The 15,568-nt window shown below is 40.1% G+C and overlaps 1 protein-coding gene across 1 annotated transcript; it reads left to right on the forward strand.

Annotated features, from left to right (window-relative positions):
* Window positions 1–556: 556 nt before the first annotated feature.
* On the forward strand, window positions 557–15,033 carry LOC307270551 (uncharacterized protein). Its single transcript, XM_080054433.1, has 3 exons — window positions 557–612; window positions 3,134–3,272; window positions 13,329–15,033. The coding sequence occupies exons 2-3, from the start codon at window positions 3,255–3,257 to the stop codon at window positions 14,181–14,183; spliced, it is 873 nt and encodes a 290-aa protein (XP_079910559.1). The 5' UTR covers window positions 557–612; window positions 3,134–3,254; the 3' UTR covers window positions 14,184–15,033.
* The last annotated feature ends 535 nt before the right edge of the window (window positions 15,034–15,568 follow it).

Below are 15,568 nucleotides of genomic sequence, written 5' to 3' on the forward strand. Positions count from 1 at the left end.
AGAGTTGAAATAAGTGTCCTACTATGTTCTGCTTAACATTTACCTTTAGTTTAAACAATGTCCTTAGAAACCTGTTAAGTAGAGTACGCCATGGTAGCTGTTTATTTTATTTTGTCTTTTGTTTTTGTGTTATTTTTTCAGTTGTGTGTTTGTGTTCTTGTTTGTGTTAATTTGTTCTTGTTAAGATGAAAATAGGCTCTAACCTAAATCTGTTCTGAAAATCTTTGGACTCTAATGTGTTGTAAAAAAATAAATAAAGATTTAAACTGGCTTCATCCATCATCTAGAATTTTGGTTTTTGAAGAGAAGCAAAAATAATCCTAAACATATTTGCTAGATAAAATATATTATACAAAAAATTATAGTTTTATATCAGTAATCAACTAGCATGATATTTATATGTTGAAATGATATCTATGATTATATCCCATTCACCTGCAGTGTCTCGACTTTGACCACTGGGTGGTAGTAATGCGCTCAGCGTCTACACTGACGGAAGTCTATATGAAGGAGAATCTGGTTAGGATCTGCGCATGCGTGGTATTTTCTCACAACACTGGAAGATTCAGCAGACAACACAAGCCTCTTCGCCGTCTCGTCTTTATTTATCAGGTTGGTAATGTTTCTAAACCTCACAGTGGTTGTTGTAGTTTGTTAACGAATGTTGAGAGATCGTTTCAGTTTAAGGTAATATAGTGGAATGAGCGGAGTTTGTCTTACTTTTACAAAAGTGTAACTGCCAAATAACAAACATGGCGGCGACTCCCGCGTTTACTGTTTACTTTTATGGCTCTTTCCCGCTACATTGTACCGTCAACTCGCCTCTGGTACAGGTACTGTTGTATAGGTCGTTTTCTATCACAAGATGGTGGTCGTTATTATCTTTCAAACTCCCAGCAGGACATGTAGCCTACAGTATTAGCCTCAGCTTGCCTTACACACAGCACAGTCTCAGAGCTACACCGCCCATATCTGGAGTGAACTTTTACTAAAGGCTCCTGCTCTTTCATACGTAATCACAACACAAGGAAACCTTTCTGTGTCGCCAAGGTTCTTCTCTGTATGTTCTGGGTTACACTAGAAGACATTGATGGGACATTTAGAGAAGTAATATTAACGGCAGCATACATAGCCATACCCAGAAGTAGAGGGAGAATGAAGATATGGGGGACAGAGGAATGCAGCACAGGAATAGAGCGTTTAGAATGTTAAAGAGAACTCATACTCTTCAGAATCTAATTGATTTATAAACTTATTTATGATACTTATGATACTAACTTATTATAAACAGATAGGATTTAGGCCAATAGGGAAAGGTTATGAAGGACAGACAGGGATATGTCTCTTATTACAGAAGCTATTCTGATGTAGGGAGCACATGAGGTCAGCCTTGTCAGCTACTAGCAGTTGTTGCTGTCAATCTCCCTGTTGCAACACATGCATAGCTGCAACACACACACACACACAAACACACACACACGCACAAGCACACACATGTAGTTGCCTAATCACTCACAAACACACACACACACACACACACACACACTCACACACACACACACACACACACACACACACACACACACACACACACACACACACGCGCATACACACACACACACACACACACACACACACACACACACACACACACACACACACACACACAGACAGATCTGAGCTGCTCCTGTTGCTTTGTTAGAATGTAGCCGTTAACTGTGACCTGACTGCTGAAATTTTCATTTCATTTTTCATTTAACTTTTATTTATCCTCGAGAGACCAATTGAGGGGTGACCCTCATTTTCAATGACGTCGAGTTCAAACAAATTCAAAGGAAAAACAACAATACATGAACAATATTCAACGCAAATACATCAAATACACAACAACAGGTGAAGAGAAAAAAAAACAATTGAAACATTTACACAGTGGTGAAGATTAAGTGGTAGCAATTAAAATTAAATGGGTGAAAGTACAATATAGCCTAATTAAAACAGTTACAGGTAGAGTTTGGCAGATTTAAAATAGTTTGTTTAAATTGGTTAAAGGATATGAAGTTATTTAGTTTAATTTGTTGCTGTAAGTTGTTCCAGGAGTCAGGGGCACTGAAGCTAAAAGCTGTCTTTCCTAGCTCAGACCGGGCTTGTGGGACATAAAGCATAAGCATGTCAGTGGAGCGGGTCTGATAAAGCCCATCTGAGATTTGCAGCAATTCAGTTAAATAACGAGGAAGCTTCCCGGGCAAGGCTTTGTAAATAAAAACATGCCAATGTGCGTCACGTCTCTCTTTAAGGGAGGACCACCCAACCTTTTCATATAAAAGACAATGGTGTGTGTCATAAGCATCTCCTGTGATGAACCTTAAAGCAGAGTGAAAAACAGAGTGCAATGCCAAACAAATGCCATGTGATGTCTGCAACTTCAATAAGCCAGCCATCTTTGAGAACTCCAAACTCCGCCTTCCTCTTGATTCTCGGCCGACCTTAAATTAAAGTAGTGAACTAGGAAACCCGGTATATTATAAAAAAGCTCTGGCTCAGGTACGAGAAGTCTCTCTCTCCATGCAGTGTGTAGTACTAACCTAGTGTCTCTCTCTCTCTCTCTCTAGTAGTGAAGAAGGCAAAGAAATAAAGTTGGAGGGAGTTTTGTAATAACACAGGCAGGTCAACTCCTATAAGTACGGTATGGGGAATGTAGAAAAGATGAGGGGGGTTCAGAGAGTTGCTGTACCCAGTGCTAAAAGATGCAGAGAAGACAGCAGTGTCCAATGAAGATAAGGCAGAAATAGCGTCTATAAACAGTGGCACACAGGAACTAAAGGCCATCTACACAATATAGAGTCCAAAGTAGGAGGAAGGGACATCTGAGGAAGGAACTCCAGAGAACAAACCATCATTACAAGACTTAGATTAGGGCAAACAGGGTTAAACAGTACTGTGCATCTTATAGGTAAGCATCCATCAGGACCAGGCAGCTGTAATGTAGAATCAGAAACAGTTGAGCATGTCATTTGCCCTGAGGTCTGAAGAGAACAGGGAAAAGTTAGTAACGTACGAATATAACGTATTATATTCATACAAATGAGTTGTATTTATTTAATTTCATTTTTTTCATTTATTCCTTTAACACTAGGTGCCACCCGCCAGTAAAACAAAACGAAGAAGAAGAAGCACGTCCTGTCTGATCAAACGTCTGTGAGCTCGACACACAAACACCTTCTCTGGTTACTATCTGCTGCCACCGAGGAAGAAGCATGAGTTCTCCACAAACGGTGACTATACACTTCAGTGTTTCCCCTAGAATTTTCTTTAGGCCCGGTGGTAAGAGCTGATAAAGAGTATGCGCGCCGCGTGCGTACCAAATTTCTAGAAGAAATTGACCAAAACGAACCCCATTTGGGATGAGCCTCTTTTGACAGCCCGTTAAGAATGAGGGCAGAGGGTCGTGCTTTCACATTCAGTACGTTTGTACATGTGGTGTTTCTCACAGGATTTTTAGATCCTGCTGGGTGAGAATGGACCTTCTGGGGTCTGAGGGCATCCCCCTGCAGAAGAAAACCTTATAATTTTTAAAGTTAAATGCATCAATCTGGTGCACTTTGAGAGGTGAACTCTGATTAATTCTGTGCTCTGTAAACAGCTGTCATATGTCCTGCCTATAACTATTTTCTGTAATAATTTGGAGACACAAGCCATGTAAACTATTCAAGAAAAACATGTGGATTTCAATAAAAAACAATAAACACTAAGATCTAATATAGACAGCTCCTGTCTAGTAGGCTACTCATTTCTGGAATAATCTGAATCACCTAACCCTGAAGCTAGCCTATTGAATTTTTTTTTTAATGCAAATAGCCTTGTTGAAAATAAATGAATTAACATAGGCTACACATCATGATTAGCCTATCAACATGTGTGCTACATAAGGCAAATTCCCTTTTCCGACCATTATATTTCATCTAGCCTATTTCTCAATTTAAAACATAAAAATAAAGTAGCATTGAAAATACAAATAGGGCTACAATAGCCAGCTGTTTTCAAGATAACTTAACAGTTAAAACAATAAGTAAATTAATATGTCCCTTGAACATAAATGAATGCTTTTCTGAGAATGTCAAAGGCAGTAGCAGTGTGGCACTTCTGTAAACTTACTGAAACGAGTCCATGCCGTTTTTTTCAGCGCTGTCTCAGCTGTTGATACAGATTGGTTGTGTTGCCACGGCGACGTAGCGATTTTAACTTTCTAAGTTTTGCTCAGCACTTTTTCCTGTTCAACGTCCCTGTTACTGAGTCCTTAATATCTCCATAGAGCAGGCGCTGGGTTTATTTTTGCCACTAGTTCAGCGTTTGCTTGCTAGTCATGCTTCTGCTCTTTGGCTTCCGTGTTTAACAAGTGCGCACCGAATGCACACGTGCATCGCCGTGAGCACACGCACACACACACACACACACACAAGCAGACACACAGATCAGCTGATGGGATGATCAAACGAGAGGTTGTAAAGACAGGCCGACAGTGCCGCGCAGACGCTCGCAAATGATTATTACGGAATCAATGAAAAATGTATTTAAAAAAATATATATATATATATATTTTTTTTATGTCAGGCTGCTGTTGGCCTGGCGGGGCCGCCAGGCCTGTATAATGGTAGGGGAAACACTGCAGTTCATATCACTATGGTGTTATAATGACAGCTTGCTGATTTTGTACTTAACATATCATGTTGCAGTTAAAGTATAAGTTGTGGGCAGTGAATTCTTTATAAAGACAGTTAACTGAATTGTTGTCTAATGTTTGCAACAAAATATAAACTCTCCCACCAGAGCATCCACAAGATTGTGAAATACCATAGAAGAAGTTATTTTGGGCAGTCAGCCTTTTCATATCAAGCAGCACATACTTGGAATACTATACCCACAGAACCAAGGAACATCACATCCTTCTCAGAATCTATTAAACACTGGTTACTGACCAATCAAACATGCTGCTATAATCTGGGATAGTGTGTTTGTCTTTGTGTTTACTAGTTGTGTTTATGCTCCTTGTTTGTGCTTATGTGCTTTGGTCTGTGTTTAAGTGCTTATGTGTTTTAATGTGCTATAGGTTATTAATGTTCGCTTTAACATTTAAGCCAAGTAATTATTTACACTGTTACACCTGCATGGCTAAATCTGGTACATTTTAATTTTGAACTCTGGTGCTCAATTTTATTAATGTTCGCTGTCCCTTTTTAAATAAACAAATCTAAAAAATTAAATACAAAATACTGCGTCAAGTGTGTTTAACATCTTTATAGGTTCCCCTAGACGAACAAATGAAGTGACTCCTGGGTTCTACTCTACAAGCCACTAATGGATATCCTAGCACCTAGGGGTGTGTGCACGTGTAACTGGTTAGTAAATTATAACCGTTTTGGAAAAATCAATAAATATAAATAAAAAAATTAGGTTTTGAAAATGACTTCAATGTGTTCTGGAAACACGCATAAATTCATTTCAAATAAAAAATACACAAACTATTTGACATTTTTGTAAGAGTTCACACCCCTACTAGTAATCACACCAAGTGTGCACTCCAGTTATAAGGCGCATGTGCATATATCTGAAACCTTGGTGTGGTTGAAGATATTTTCACTGGTTGTAAAAACAAATAGCTAATCAGCCAATCACATGGTGACTTTGAATGTGGCATGGTTGATGGTGCACGGCAGGATGGATCCATGCTTTCATGTTGTTTTTAATGCCAAATTCTGACGCTACCATCTGAAGTTCTCAACTGAAGTCAAGACTGATCAGACCAGGCAAGATTTTTCCAATCTTTTTTTGTCCAATTTTGGTGAGCCTTGGCGAATTGTAGCCTCAGTTTCCTGTTCTTAGCTGACAGGAGTGGCACCCGGTGGGGTCTTCTGCTGCTGTAGCCCATCTGCTTCAAGTTTGGTCATATTCTGTGTTCAGAGACGGTATTCTGCATACCTTGGTTGTAACGAGTGGTTATTTGAGTTACTGTTGCCTTTCTATCATCTCAAACCAGTCTGCCCATTCTCCTCAAGACCGGATTATCCATATAATGGATCGGGCGAGTGCCCTGGGGCACCAACCAAATATAGCCATTAGGGGGGCACCAAATGATCAGGACAATGATTAGACCCTAAACATTTTTTTCATATTGTATATCGGCCATATACTGGAAGATACACAAACATGTACAAAATGAACCATTGTTAAGATTATTAATGAGAAAAATTATTATTATTTTAACTTGGGTGTAAGCAAAGTGCCCCCCTCCCCCATCATGGACCAGTCCACAATGACACGGCGGCAGCGGCGCCAAATTTATGTAAACAAAAGCCTCGGATCAAAATGTTCCTTCAGTCCGAAGTTTTTTTTTGCCAGCAAGAAATGGAGGAATAAGTTATAAAAGGTAAGGCTTATCGACCATTATTTCTATCTGCTAATGTGTAGCTGTGGTGAGTTTATAAGCCGATGTGACGCCACGAAGGTGTGGACAGGTGCAAAGAGAGAGACACTAGGCTCATTAGAGCCCAGTTGCGGCTCGAGAGCAGCCGAGTGCAGACGGGGGAGTGAGCAAAAAGCCTGACTGAAACCCGACAGCTCCGAGTTGGCTTTATTTTTTGTATTTGTGAAACAGTTCTCTCAGGGAGGAGATGTGTTGCTTGATGCAGGGGATCACTGTGGTGGCACCAGAATCGGTGGTTTCAGCAACCTCACCCAGGTTCTCAAAGGCATCAATATTTTGTTGGTCGAGGCGCCTGCCCCATCCCTCGAGCTTTCGGGAGAACGCAGTGATTTTGTCTGCCAGTTGGGGTATGTGCTTATCCTTGCCTTGGAGCTGAAGATTTAACTCATTCAGCTTGCCAAACATATCGCTGAGGTAGGCCAGCTTCAACAGAAATTGTTCATCACTGAACTTGCTTGCAGCCTCATGCATGCGCTCCTCCTCCAAAAAGATCCGAATCTCTGCCCTGAGCTCAAAGACGCGCGACAGCACTTTGCCCCGGGAGAGCCACCTTGCTTCGCTGATCAAACAGCACGGCTGTATGATCAGCTCACATTTCCTCACACAGTGCAGAGAACAGTCGCGCTTTTCAGGTTTTGATAAAATTTACCGCGCTCACAACATCTGTCAAAACCTCATTGAGTTCGGGGCTGAGCTGCCTTGACGCGAGCGCTTCTCGGTGAATGACACAGTGTGTCCAATGTGCATTTGGCGCAACCCTCTTTATTAGAGCCTGCAACCCGTTTCTTGACCCTGCCATGGTCTGTGCGCCATCAGAGCAAAAGCCCACACAGTTTTCCCATTTAAGGTCGTGTTCTTTGAGGAAACTGTCCATTATCTTGAACAGCTCATCAGCAGTGGCTCTATTTTTTATGTATTTGCAAAACAGCAAATCCTCGCACAGTGACTCGCACTATTGACGTGATTGGGGTGTGTGGTCTCTAGGTGTCTCTTTAATTTGTTGGGTCTCATGCTGTCTGCTGCTAGCGGTTTTAGACACAGAACACACAGGGGTCTCTCCTCTGCCCCCACCACCGCTGCCGTGAATCCAAGAGCAAGATACCCTTCATCATATTTTCTTTTCGGTTGGCTTTTTGGTTGATTAGGCCCGTCAGATTTTTGTTTCTCTGCAGGCGCTGGCTCTGGCTCGACGACCTTTGAGGTGCGTGTCACAAATGTATCCATGTTGTGTAATTGTGGTCCACACACTAGCGGCTAGCTAGCCTGCTACCCATCCGCGCGAAAGTTTGTTCCGCTTAGCCCCGCCCCCATTAGTTACTGTTGCTATGTCTGTCAAACTTTCGCTCCTACCTAAAAATTAAAAGCCTACAGGAAAAATAAGTAATTTACATTTATTTATATAGCGCTTTTCACAGACAGAATCACAAAGTGATTTACAGTGTATATAGAAAATTAAAGCATAGTAAAAGAAAATATATAAGAATTAGTGGTGGGCCGTTATCGGCGTTAACGTGCTGCGTTAACGCAAAACTCTTATCGGCGATAAAAAAAATATTGCCGTTAATCTCTTATTCCACCTCCTGTTCGGCTCAGGGGAGATGGTTCCCTCCAGGGCCCATGGCTGTTCGCCGTCAGGGTGAACCCCCTTCCGTGTGTTCTCTGGTCGGGTAATAATAGCCGGGGGCCGTTGTTGACACTTGAGGAGCCTTTATGGCAGGAGCGAAGCTTCTCTCACACACCCGCCGCTCTCTCTCTCCATCACTTGCCCACGACACACACCACCTGGCTGCAGGATCGCTAATGTAACGCTCAAACGCGCGCCAAACCCCCTTCACAAATCTGTCTATTCAATGTTTACTTATGAATGTATCCATGTACGTAACTCTGACATGTACATAACTTAATTTATTGTTAATAATATGGTCTGTTTATAAATTCGGCATATGATTAAAGCATCTAAAAGCCCGTAATCATGTTAAACGTTTACTGTTTTTAAGTTATTAATGCCACTCGCTCCCGCAGATACACAGCAGAGGGAGGTCTTATATTCAGCCATTGCTAAAGGGAGTGTTGTATTATGGAACGGCCGCTGTGGTACGAAATTCCAGTCTCAACAATGTTTCCTACACGCAATTATAACTCTAGCGTCTACAGCCCGTTGTTTTCATGTAGTGTAACTTGTGTAATGTGTTACATTATTCAGCTCTTGCTGTGATGTCGGCTAACGCTGATGCTAATGATAACTAGCTCTCCATCGCACAATAGACTGTAGGTTGGTGTTGCAGCCAGCTGTTAGGTGAAGCGCTGTCCCACAGGTAAAAGCCATGGACCTATAAAGCCTGTCCAATATTCACTCTAGTCCAGCTTCTTGAAAAGTTTATAAGGACTTTATTATTTATGTAAAAATAATATTTAATGTTTCACTTGAAGCACAAAATTAATGGCTTTATTTTCCGTTATAGCCTATACCCAACAAATTAGTTTTTTCGTTTTTTTAAGCACAAAAAACAGTGCAGTGTTGTGATTTTTAGCCTTATATCTGATTAAATTGTTAGAATATTATTTGTTCGCAATAATTAGACACTCGTTCTGATGACGAAATGAAAGCCACCTGGCTTGAGAAACACGTTCTCAAAGACTTACTTTGAGTCATTATTTAGGGAGCACACACATATTATGAAGGAATTCAAATGAGCCATTTTAATCTAGATTCATCTAGATTCATTCCAAAATTCAATGAGATTAATCTAGATTAAAAAAAATAATCTATGCCCACCTCTAATAAGAATATAATAAAAACAAAAGAAAAAGTGAAATTTCCTCCCGTTCCTCGCGCCCCACCTGTCATGTCTCTATTCCCCACCAGTGGGGCGCGCCCCACACTTTGAGAAACGCTGATTTAGATCAATGTCAATTAGGCTATGATTTCATCTTAATGGTATAAAGATATCACTTCACTACAAAGTAATGTGACTCTAGGTTGTCTTCACTTTTAAATAAATCTATGCAGGAGAGTTAAACCTGCATGCTAATTAATGTCTTTGTATGCCCTAAGGTCATTTATTATTGAAATATTTATATTCATCATGACGTGTTGCATGGTGATGGGTGTTGCATTCTGATTTGAGCATCAGTTCAAGGCTAGTATTGATTGATTGATTGATTGTCTTTATTTCGAACATGCAATAAAAAATAGATGAATAAATAACAAACAAACAAAAGAAAAACAAAGAAATAGAATTAAAAAAAAAAAAAAAATGAAAAACAGACATGCTCGAAAGGGGGTAGGAGGAAGTAAAAAACTTATCTAGTCCTACCCCTTAACAGATCAATTTTGCTTGGATAGATTATGTTATTAGCATGTCAGTATAATAAAAAGCTATAATAATGCATATATACATGAGTACCGAATCATTTTGTGCATATATATATATATATATATATATATATATATATATACATACACATACATACATACACACACACATATACATACAGTATCTCACAAAAGTGAGTACACCCCTCACATTTCTTCAAATATTTAATTATATCTTTCCATGGGACAACACTGAAGAAATGACACTTTGATACAATGTAAAGGAGTCAGTGTACAGCTTATATAACAGTGTAAATTTACTGTCCCCTCAAAATAACTCGACACACAGCCATTAATGTCTAAACTGCCGGTTACAAAAGTGAGTACACCCCTTAGAAAAAATGTCCAAATTGGGCCCAAAGTGTCAATATTTTGTGTGGCCACCATTATTTTCCAGCACTACCTTAACCCTCTTGGGCATGGAGTTCACCAGAGCTTCACAGGTTGCCACTGGAATCCTCTTCCACCCATTCATGACGACATCAAGGAGCTGGTGGATACTGGAGACCTTGCACTCCTCCATCTCCCGTTTGAGGATGCCCCAAAGATGCTCAATAGGGTTTAGGTCTGGGGACATGCTTGGCCAGTCCATAACCTTTACCCTCAGCTTCTGTAGCAAGGCAGTGGTCGTCTTGGAGGTGTGTTTGGGGTCTTTATCATGTTGCAGTACTGCCCTGTGGCCCAGTTTACGGAGGGAGGGGATCATGTTCTGCTTCAGTATGTCACATTACATGTTAAGATTCAATGAACTGTAGATCCCCAGTGCTGACAGCACTCATGCAGCCCCAGACCATGACACTCCAACCACCATGCTTGACTCTAGGCAAGACACACTTGTCTTTGTACTCCTCACCTGGTTGCCGCTCCACACTCTTAACACCATCTGAACCAAATAAATGTATTTTGGTCTCATCAGACCACAGGACATGGTTGCAGTGATCCATGTCCTTAGTCTGCTTGTCTTCAGCAAACTTTTTGTGGGGTTTCTTGTGCATCATCTTTAGAATAGGTTTCCTTCTGGGACGACAGCCATGCAGACCAGTATGATGCAGAGTGCGGCGTATGGTCTGAGCATTGACAGGCTGACCTCCCACCCCTTCAAGCTCTTCAGCAATGCTGGCAGCACTCATACGTCAATTTTCCAAAGCCAACCTCTCGGTATGACACTGAAAACGTGCACTCAACCTTCTTAAACTGGGCCGCAGGGCAGTACTGCAACATGATAACGACCCCAAACACATCTCCAAGACGACCAGTGGCTTGCTAAAGAAGCTGAGAGTAAAGGTTATGGACTGGCCAAGCATGTCTCCAGACCTAAACCCTATTGAGCATCTTTGGGGCTTCTTAAAACGAGAGATGGAGGAGCACAAGGTCTCTAATATCCACCAGCTCCGTGATGTTGTCATGAATGGGTGGAAGAGGGTTCCAGTGACAACCTGTGAAGCTCTGGTGAACTCCATGCCCAAGAGGGTTAAGGTAGTGCTGGAAAATAATGGTGGCCACACAAAATATTGACACTTTGGGCCCAATTTGGACATTTTCACTCAGGGGTGTACTCACTTTTGTTGCCTTCAGTTTAGACATTAATGGCTGTGTGTCGATTTATTTTGAGGCGACAATAAATTTACACAGTTATATAAGCTGTACACTGACTACTTTACATTGTATCAAAGTGTCATTTCTTCAGTGTTGTCCCATGGAAAGATATAATGAAATATTTGAAGAAATGTGAGGGGTGTACTCACTTTTGTGAGATACTGTATATATAATAAACAATCACATATATATATACTATAAACTATTTATATTACATTATAAATACCCATACATGTATATTGTAAGTTACTATACATATATAAATATTACAAATATAAATACAAATACCATGTATTCTACAAAACTACAGTCTACATATGTCCATGTTATAAAGGCTTTTCTAAATTTCTGTACTTTGTGAAGATGATGTCTTTATATTTGTTTTTGAACTGTCTTATGTTTTGGCTTTTCTGTACTTCCACACTTAACTTATTCCACAATTTAACTCCGTAGATGCTGATACAGAAGCTCTTTTTCGTTGTGCGTGTGTGGTGGACCTTGAAGTTCAGCTGTCCCCTTAACTTATAACGTCCCTCCCTTTCAGAAAACATTGCCTGTATGTTTTTTGGTAGCATATAATTTCTGGTTTTGAAGATTATTTGGGCAGTTTTGAATTCAACCAGATCAGGAAATTTGAGAGTTTTGGACTGTATGAATAGTTGATTAGTATGTTCATGATAATTTACATTATGGATTATTCTAATGGCTCGCTTCTGAAGAATATACAACGGTTGTAAAGAGCTTTTGTATGTGTTTCCCCAGATTTCTGAACAGTAATACAAATATGGTAATATTAATGAGTTATAAAGAATATGGAGTGATTTATTATTCAGGAAGTGCTTAGCTTTGGACAGGACTGAAATGCTTCTTGATAGTTTGGTTTGTATGTGTTTTATATGAGGTTTCCAGCAAATTCTGTCGTCAATGATTACCCCCAGAAATTTGTTTTCATATACCCTTTCTAAGTTTACACCCTCTATTTGTACCTCAATGTTTTCTGATTTTTTACAGTTTCCAAATATCATAATTTTAGTTTTATTTAGGTTTAGTATGAGACTCCTGTCAGTGTCAAGATTTTTGGTTGGATCTAAATGTTTCTGTAGTAGTCTATGTGTGGTGAGTCTGTACTTGTCTTTAGCTACACTTTCCTGTAAATCTGTGGCCTTAATGCCATAGTACATTTTAAAATTTTGTGCAAAGTTGAAGGACAGGGGCATTTCATGTGAAGTCACCCCGGGGCACCCTAAGGGGTTAATCCGGGCCTGATTCTCCTATGACCTCTGACACCAACAAGGCATTTTCGTCCACACAACTGCCGCTCACTGGATATTTTTTCTTTTTCGGGCCATTCTCTGTAAACCCTAGAGATGGTTTGGACTTAAAATTCCATTAGATCAGCAGTTTCTGAAATACTCAGACCAGCCCATCTAGCACCATCAACATTGCCATGTTCAAAGTCACTAAACCCTCTTTCTTTCCCATTCTGTTGCTCGGTTTTAACTTCAAATAGTTGTCCTGTCCAGGTCTACATGCCTATATGCACTTAGTTGCTGCCATGTGATTGGCTGATTAGTTGTATGTGTTAACAAGAAATTGAACCACTGTACCCAATAAAGTGGCCGGTGAGTGTATATCTATAGCTATTGGTAATTGTTACAACTCGTCAATCTCCCTGTTCTCTGGTGCATTCTGTGTGATTACTGGCCCCACCCTAATGTGTGTGACCTGGGTCTCCAATGTATTTGAGTATTAAAGTCCTTGTCTTCTTTTCATCTGTTCTAAAATCCTAACGATTCCCATCCCTTCTGCCGACCCTGACTGCACATCTCTGCCTCACTCATACTCTGTCTTTGTATTTCTGTCTGTCTGTCGCTACAGAAACAAAAAGGAACAAAGAAACCTAAACCTCACCGCTGTCAACAGTGTAAGAAAGAGTTCATATCGAGGTCGGCCTTAATGACTCATCAGAGAATCCAAACTGGAGAGAAGCCGTACAGCTGTGACCAATGTGGGACAACCTTCACTACATCAGGACACCTCAAACGCCACCAACGTATTCACACTGGAGAGAAGCCGTACAGCTGTGACCAGTGTGGGGTAACCTTCGCTCAATCAGGATCCCTCAAAGGCCACCAACGTATTCACACTGGAGAGAAGTCGTACAGCTGTGACCAATGTGGGACAACCTTCACTACAGCAGGAAACCTCAAACGCCACCAAGGTATTCACACCGGAGAGAAGCCGTACAGCTGTGACCAGTGTGGGGAAACCTTCGCTCGATCAGGAAACCTCAAAGTCCACCAACGTATTCACACCGGAGAGAAGCCGTACAGCTGTGAGGACTGTGGCCAGAGATTCACCCAGCTAAATTCTTACAATACTCACAGAAACATCCACACAAAGGAAAAAATCTACCCATGTCAGGAATGTGGGAAAGTCTTCAGTTCCTACGACTCATACCATCGTCATGAGCGTATCCACACTGGAGTCAAAGAGTACCAATGTCAACACTGTGACAAACGGTTCTACACATCGTCTACCCTCTCAGTGCATGAGAGAATCCACACTGGAGTCAAAGAGTACCAATGTCAACACTGTGACAAACGGTTCTACTCATCATCTGACCTCTCACGGCATGAGAGAATCCACACAGGACACAAACCGTACTGTTGTGACAAATGTATGAAAAGCTTCACAAGAAACTCCTACCTGAAGAAACACAAGTGTGTTTAAACTATCAGTTATTATCAGAGTTATTAAGGCATCAGCAAACTATTATATACTGTTTCTGTTTGTCATAGATCAAAACATGAAGGTGAGAGAATATATTAGGATTTTTTTTTTCAGGATATGACATTGTGAATATATCATGTAATAAATGCAGAGCCCTGTTTTCATGTGAAATTCCACCTCTCAATGTGGATAAAAAGATTCTGTTTTAGACCCTCATTCATCTGAGTAAACCCATTTCCAAGAGTTTATCTGACCCCATCAGAATAATTCTTTTACATTTTGATTTGATGAGGTCTGTCTTGTCAAATGTTATAATAGTTATGTCGTTTTTGAAATGTTTTAACAGCTCTGCATGCAGTTGTCTTTTTATAGTTTGAAACCATTTATTTTCTTTATTTTAATCAATTTAAAGTTGTATTCAATAATGCATATGTTTATTCTAACTGTTTAATTTAGAAAATTAATCTCCTGTTGAAAACTCATGTGGATGCTGAAAAGCTGACTCTAAACCGTATAGTTGAATGAGTATGAACTTTTCTGAGAAACTGAAAATGTCCTTTAATTGTCTTGGAGCTAAACTACAATCCTAGTTTGGATTGATTGAAATATTTATAGAAAGACATGAAAAATGTTTTTAAAAGTGTGAAATAATCCTTTAATGGGCAGAATGAGTCACCCATCCTTAACCATATCTACCTTTAGCAAATTGTTTATGAATATAGTTTCTTTGTTTTCAGCTTGAAGTATTTTTGAATGTTTTAATTGAGCATTATATCATGTTATTTCCAGATTCTTATACTGCTTAAAGTTTTGAGCTATGTTGTCATTTTATTAAATATTGGACTGAATAAATCAAATACATTTCAGCTTTGTTTCTGTGGAACAGATAAAACAGACACATCTGTATTTCACATGCATTTTATTATCAGAGTTATTAAGGCATCAGCAAACAATGATGACTCACTGGATCCCCTGCAGTTTGCATACAGGCCTATCCATTGCTCTATCTGTCTGTCTATCTGTCTATCTGTCTGTCTACACTCAACAAAAATATAAACGCAACACTTTTGTTTTTGCTCCCATTTTTCATGAGATGGACTTAAAGATCTAAAATTCATTCCAGATACTCAATATTACCATTTCTCTCAAACATTGTTCACAAATCTGTCTAAATGTGTGATAGTGAGCACTTCTGCTTTGCTGAGATAATCCATCCCACCTCACAGGTGTGCCACATCAAGATGCTGATCTGACATCATGATTAGTGCACAGTGTGCCTTAGACTGTCCACAATAAAAGGCCACCCTGAAATGTGCAGTTTTGTCTCACAGCAAAATGCCACAGATGCCACAAGTGCACTAATCATGATGTCAGATCAGCATCTT

This window comes from Ammodytes marinus (genome assembly GCF_949987685.1).
Source record: "Ammodytes marinus genome assembly, contig: scaffold_34, whole genome shotgun sequence".
Lineage (NCBI taxonomy): Eukaryota > Metazoa > Chordata > Actinopteri > Uranoscopiformes > Ammodytidae > Ammodytes > Ammodytes marinus.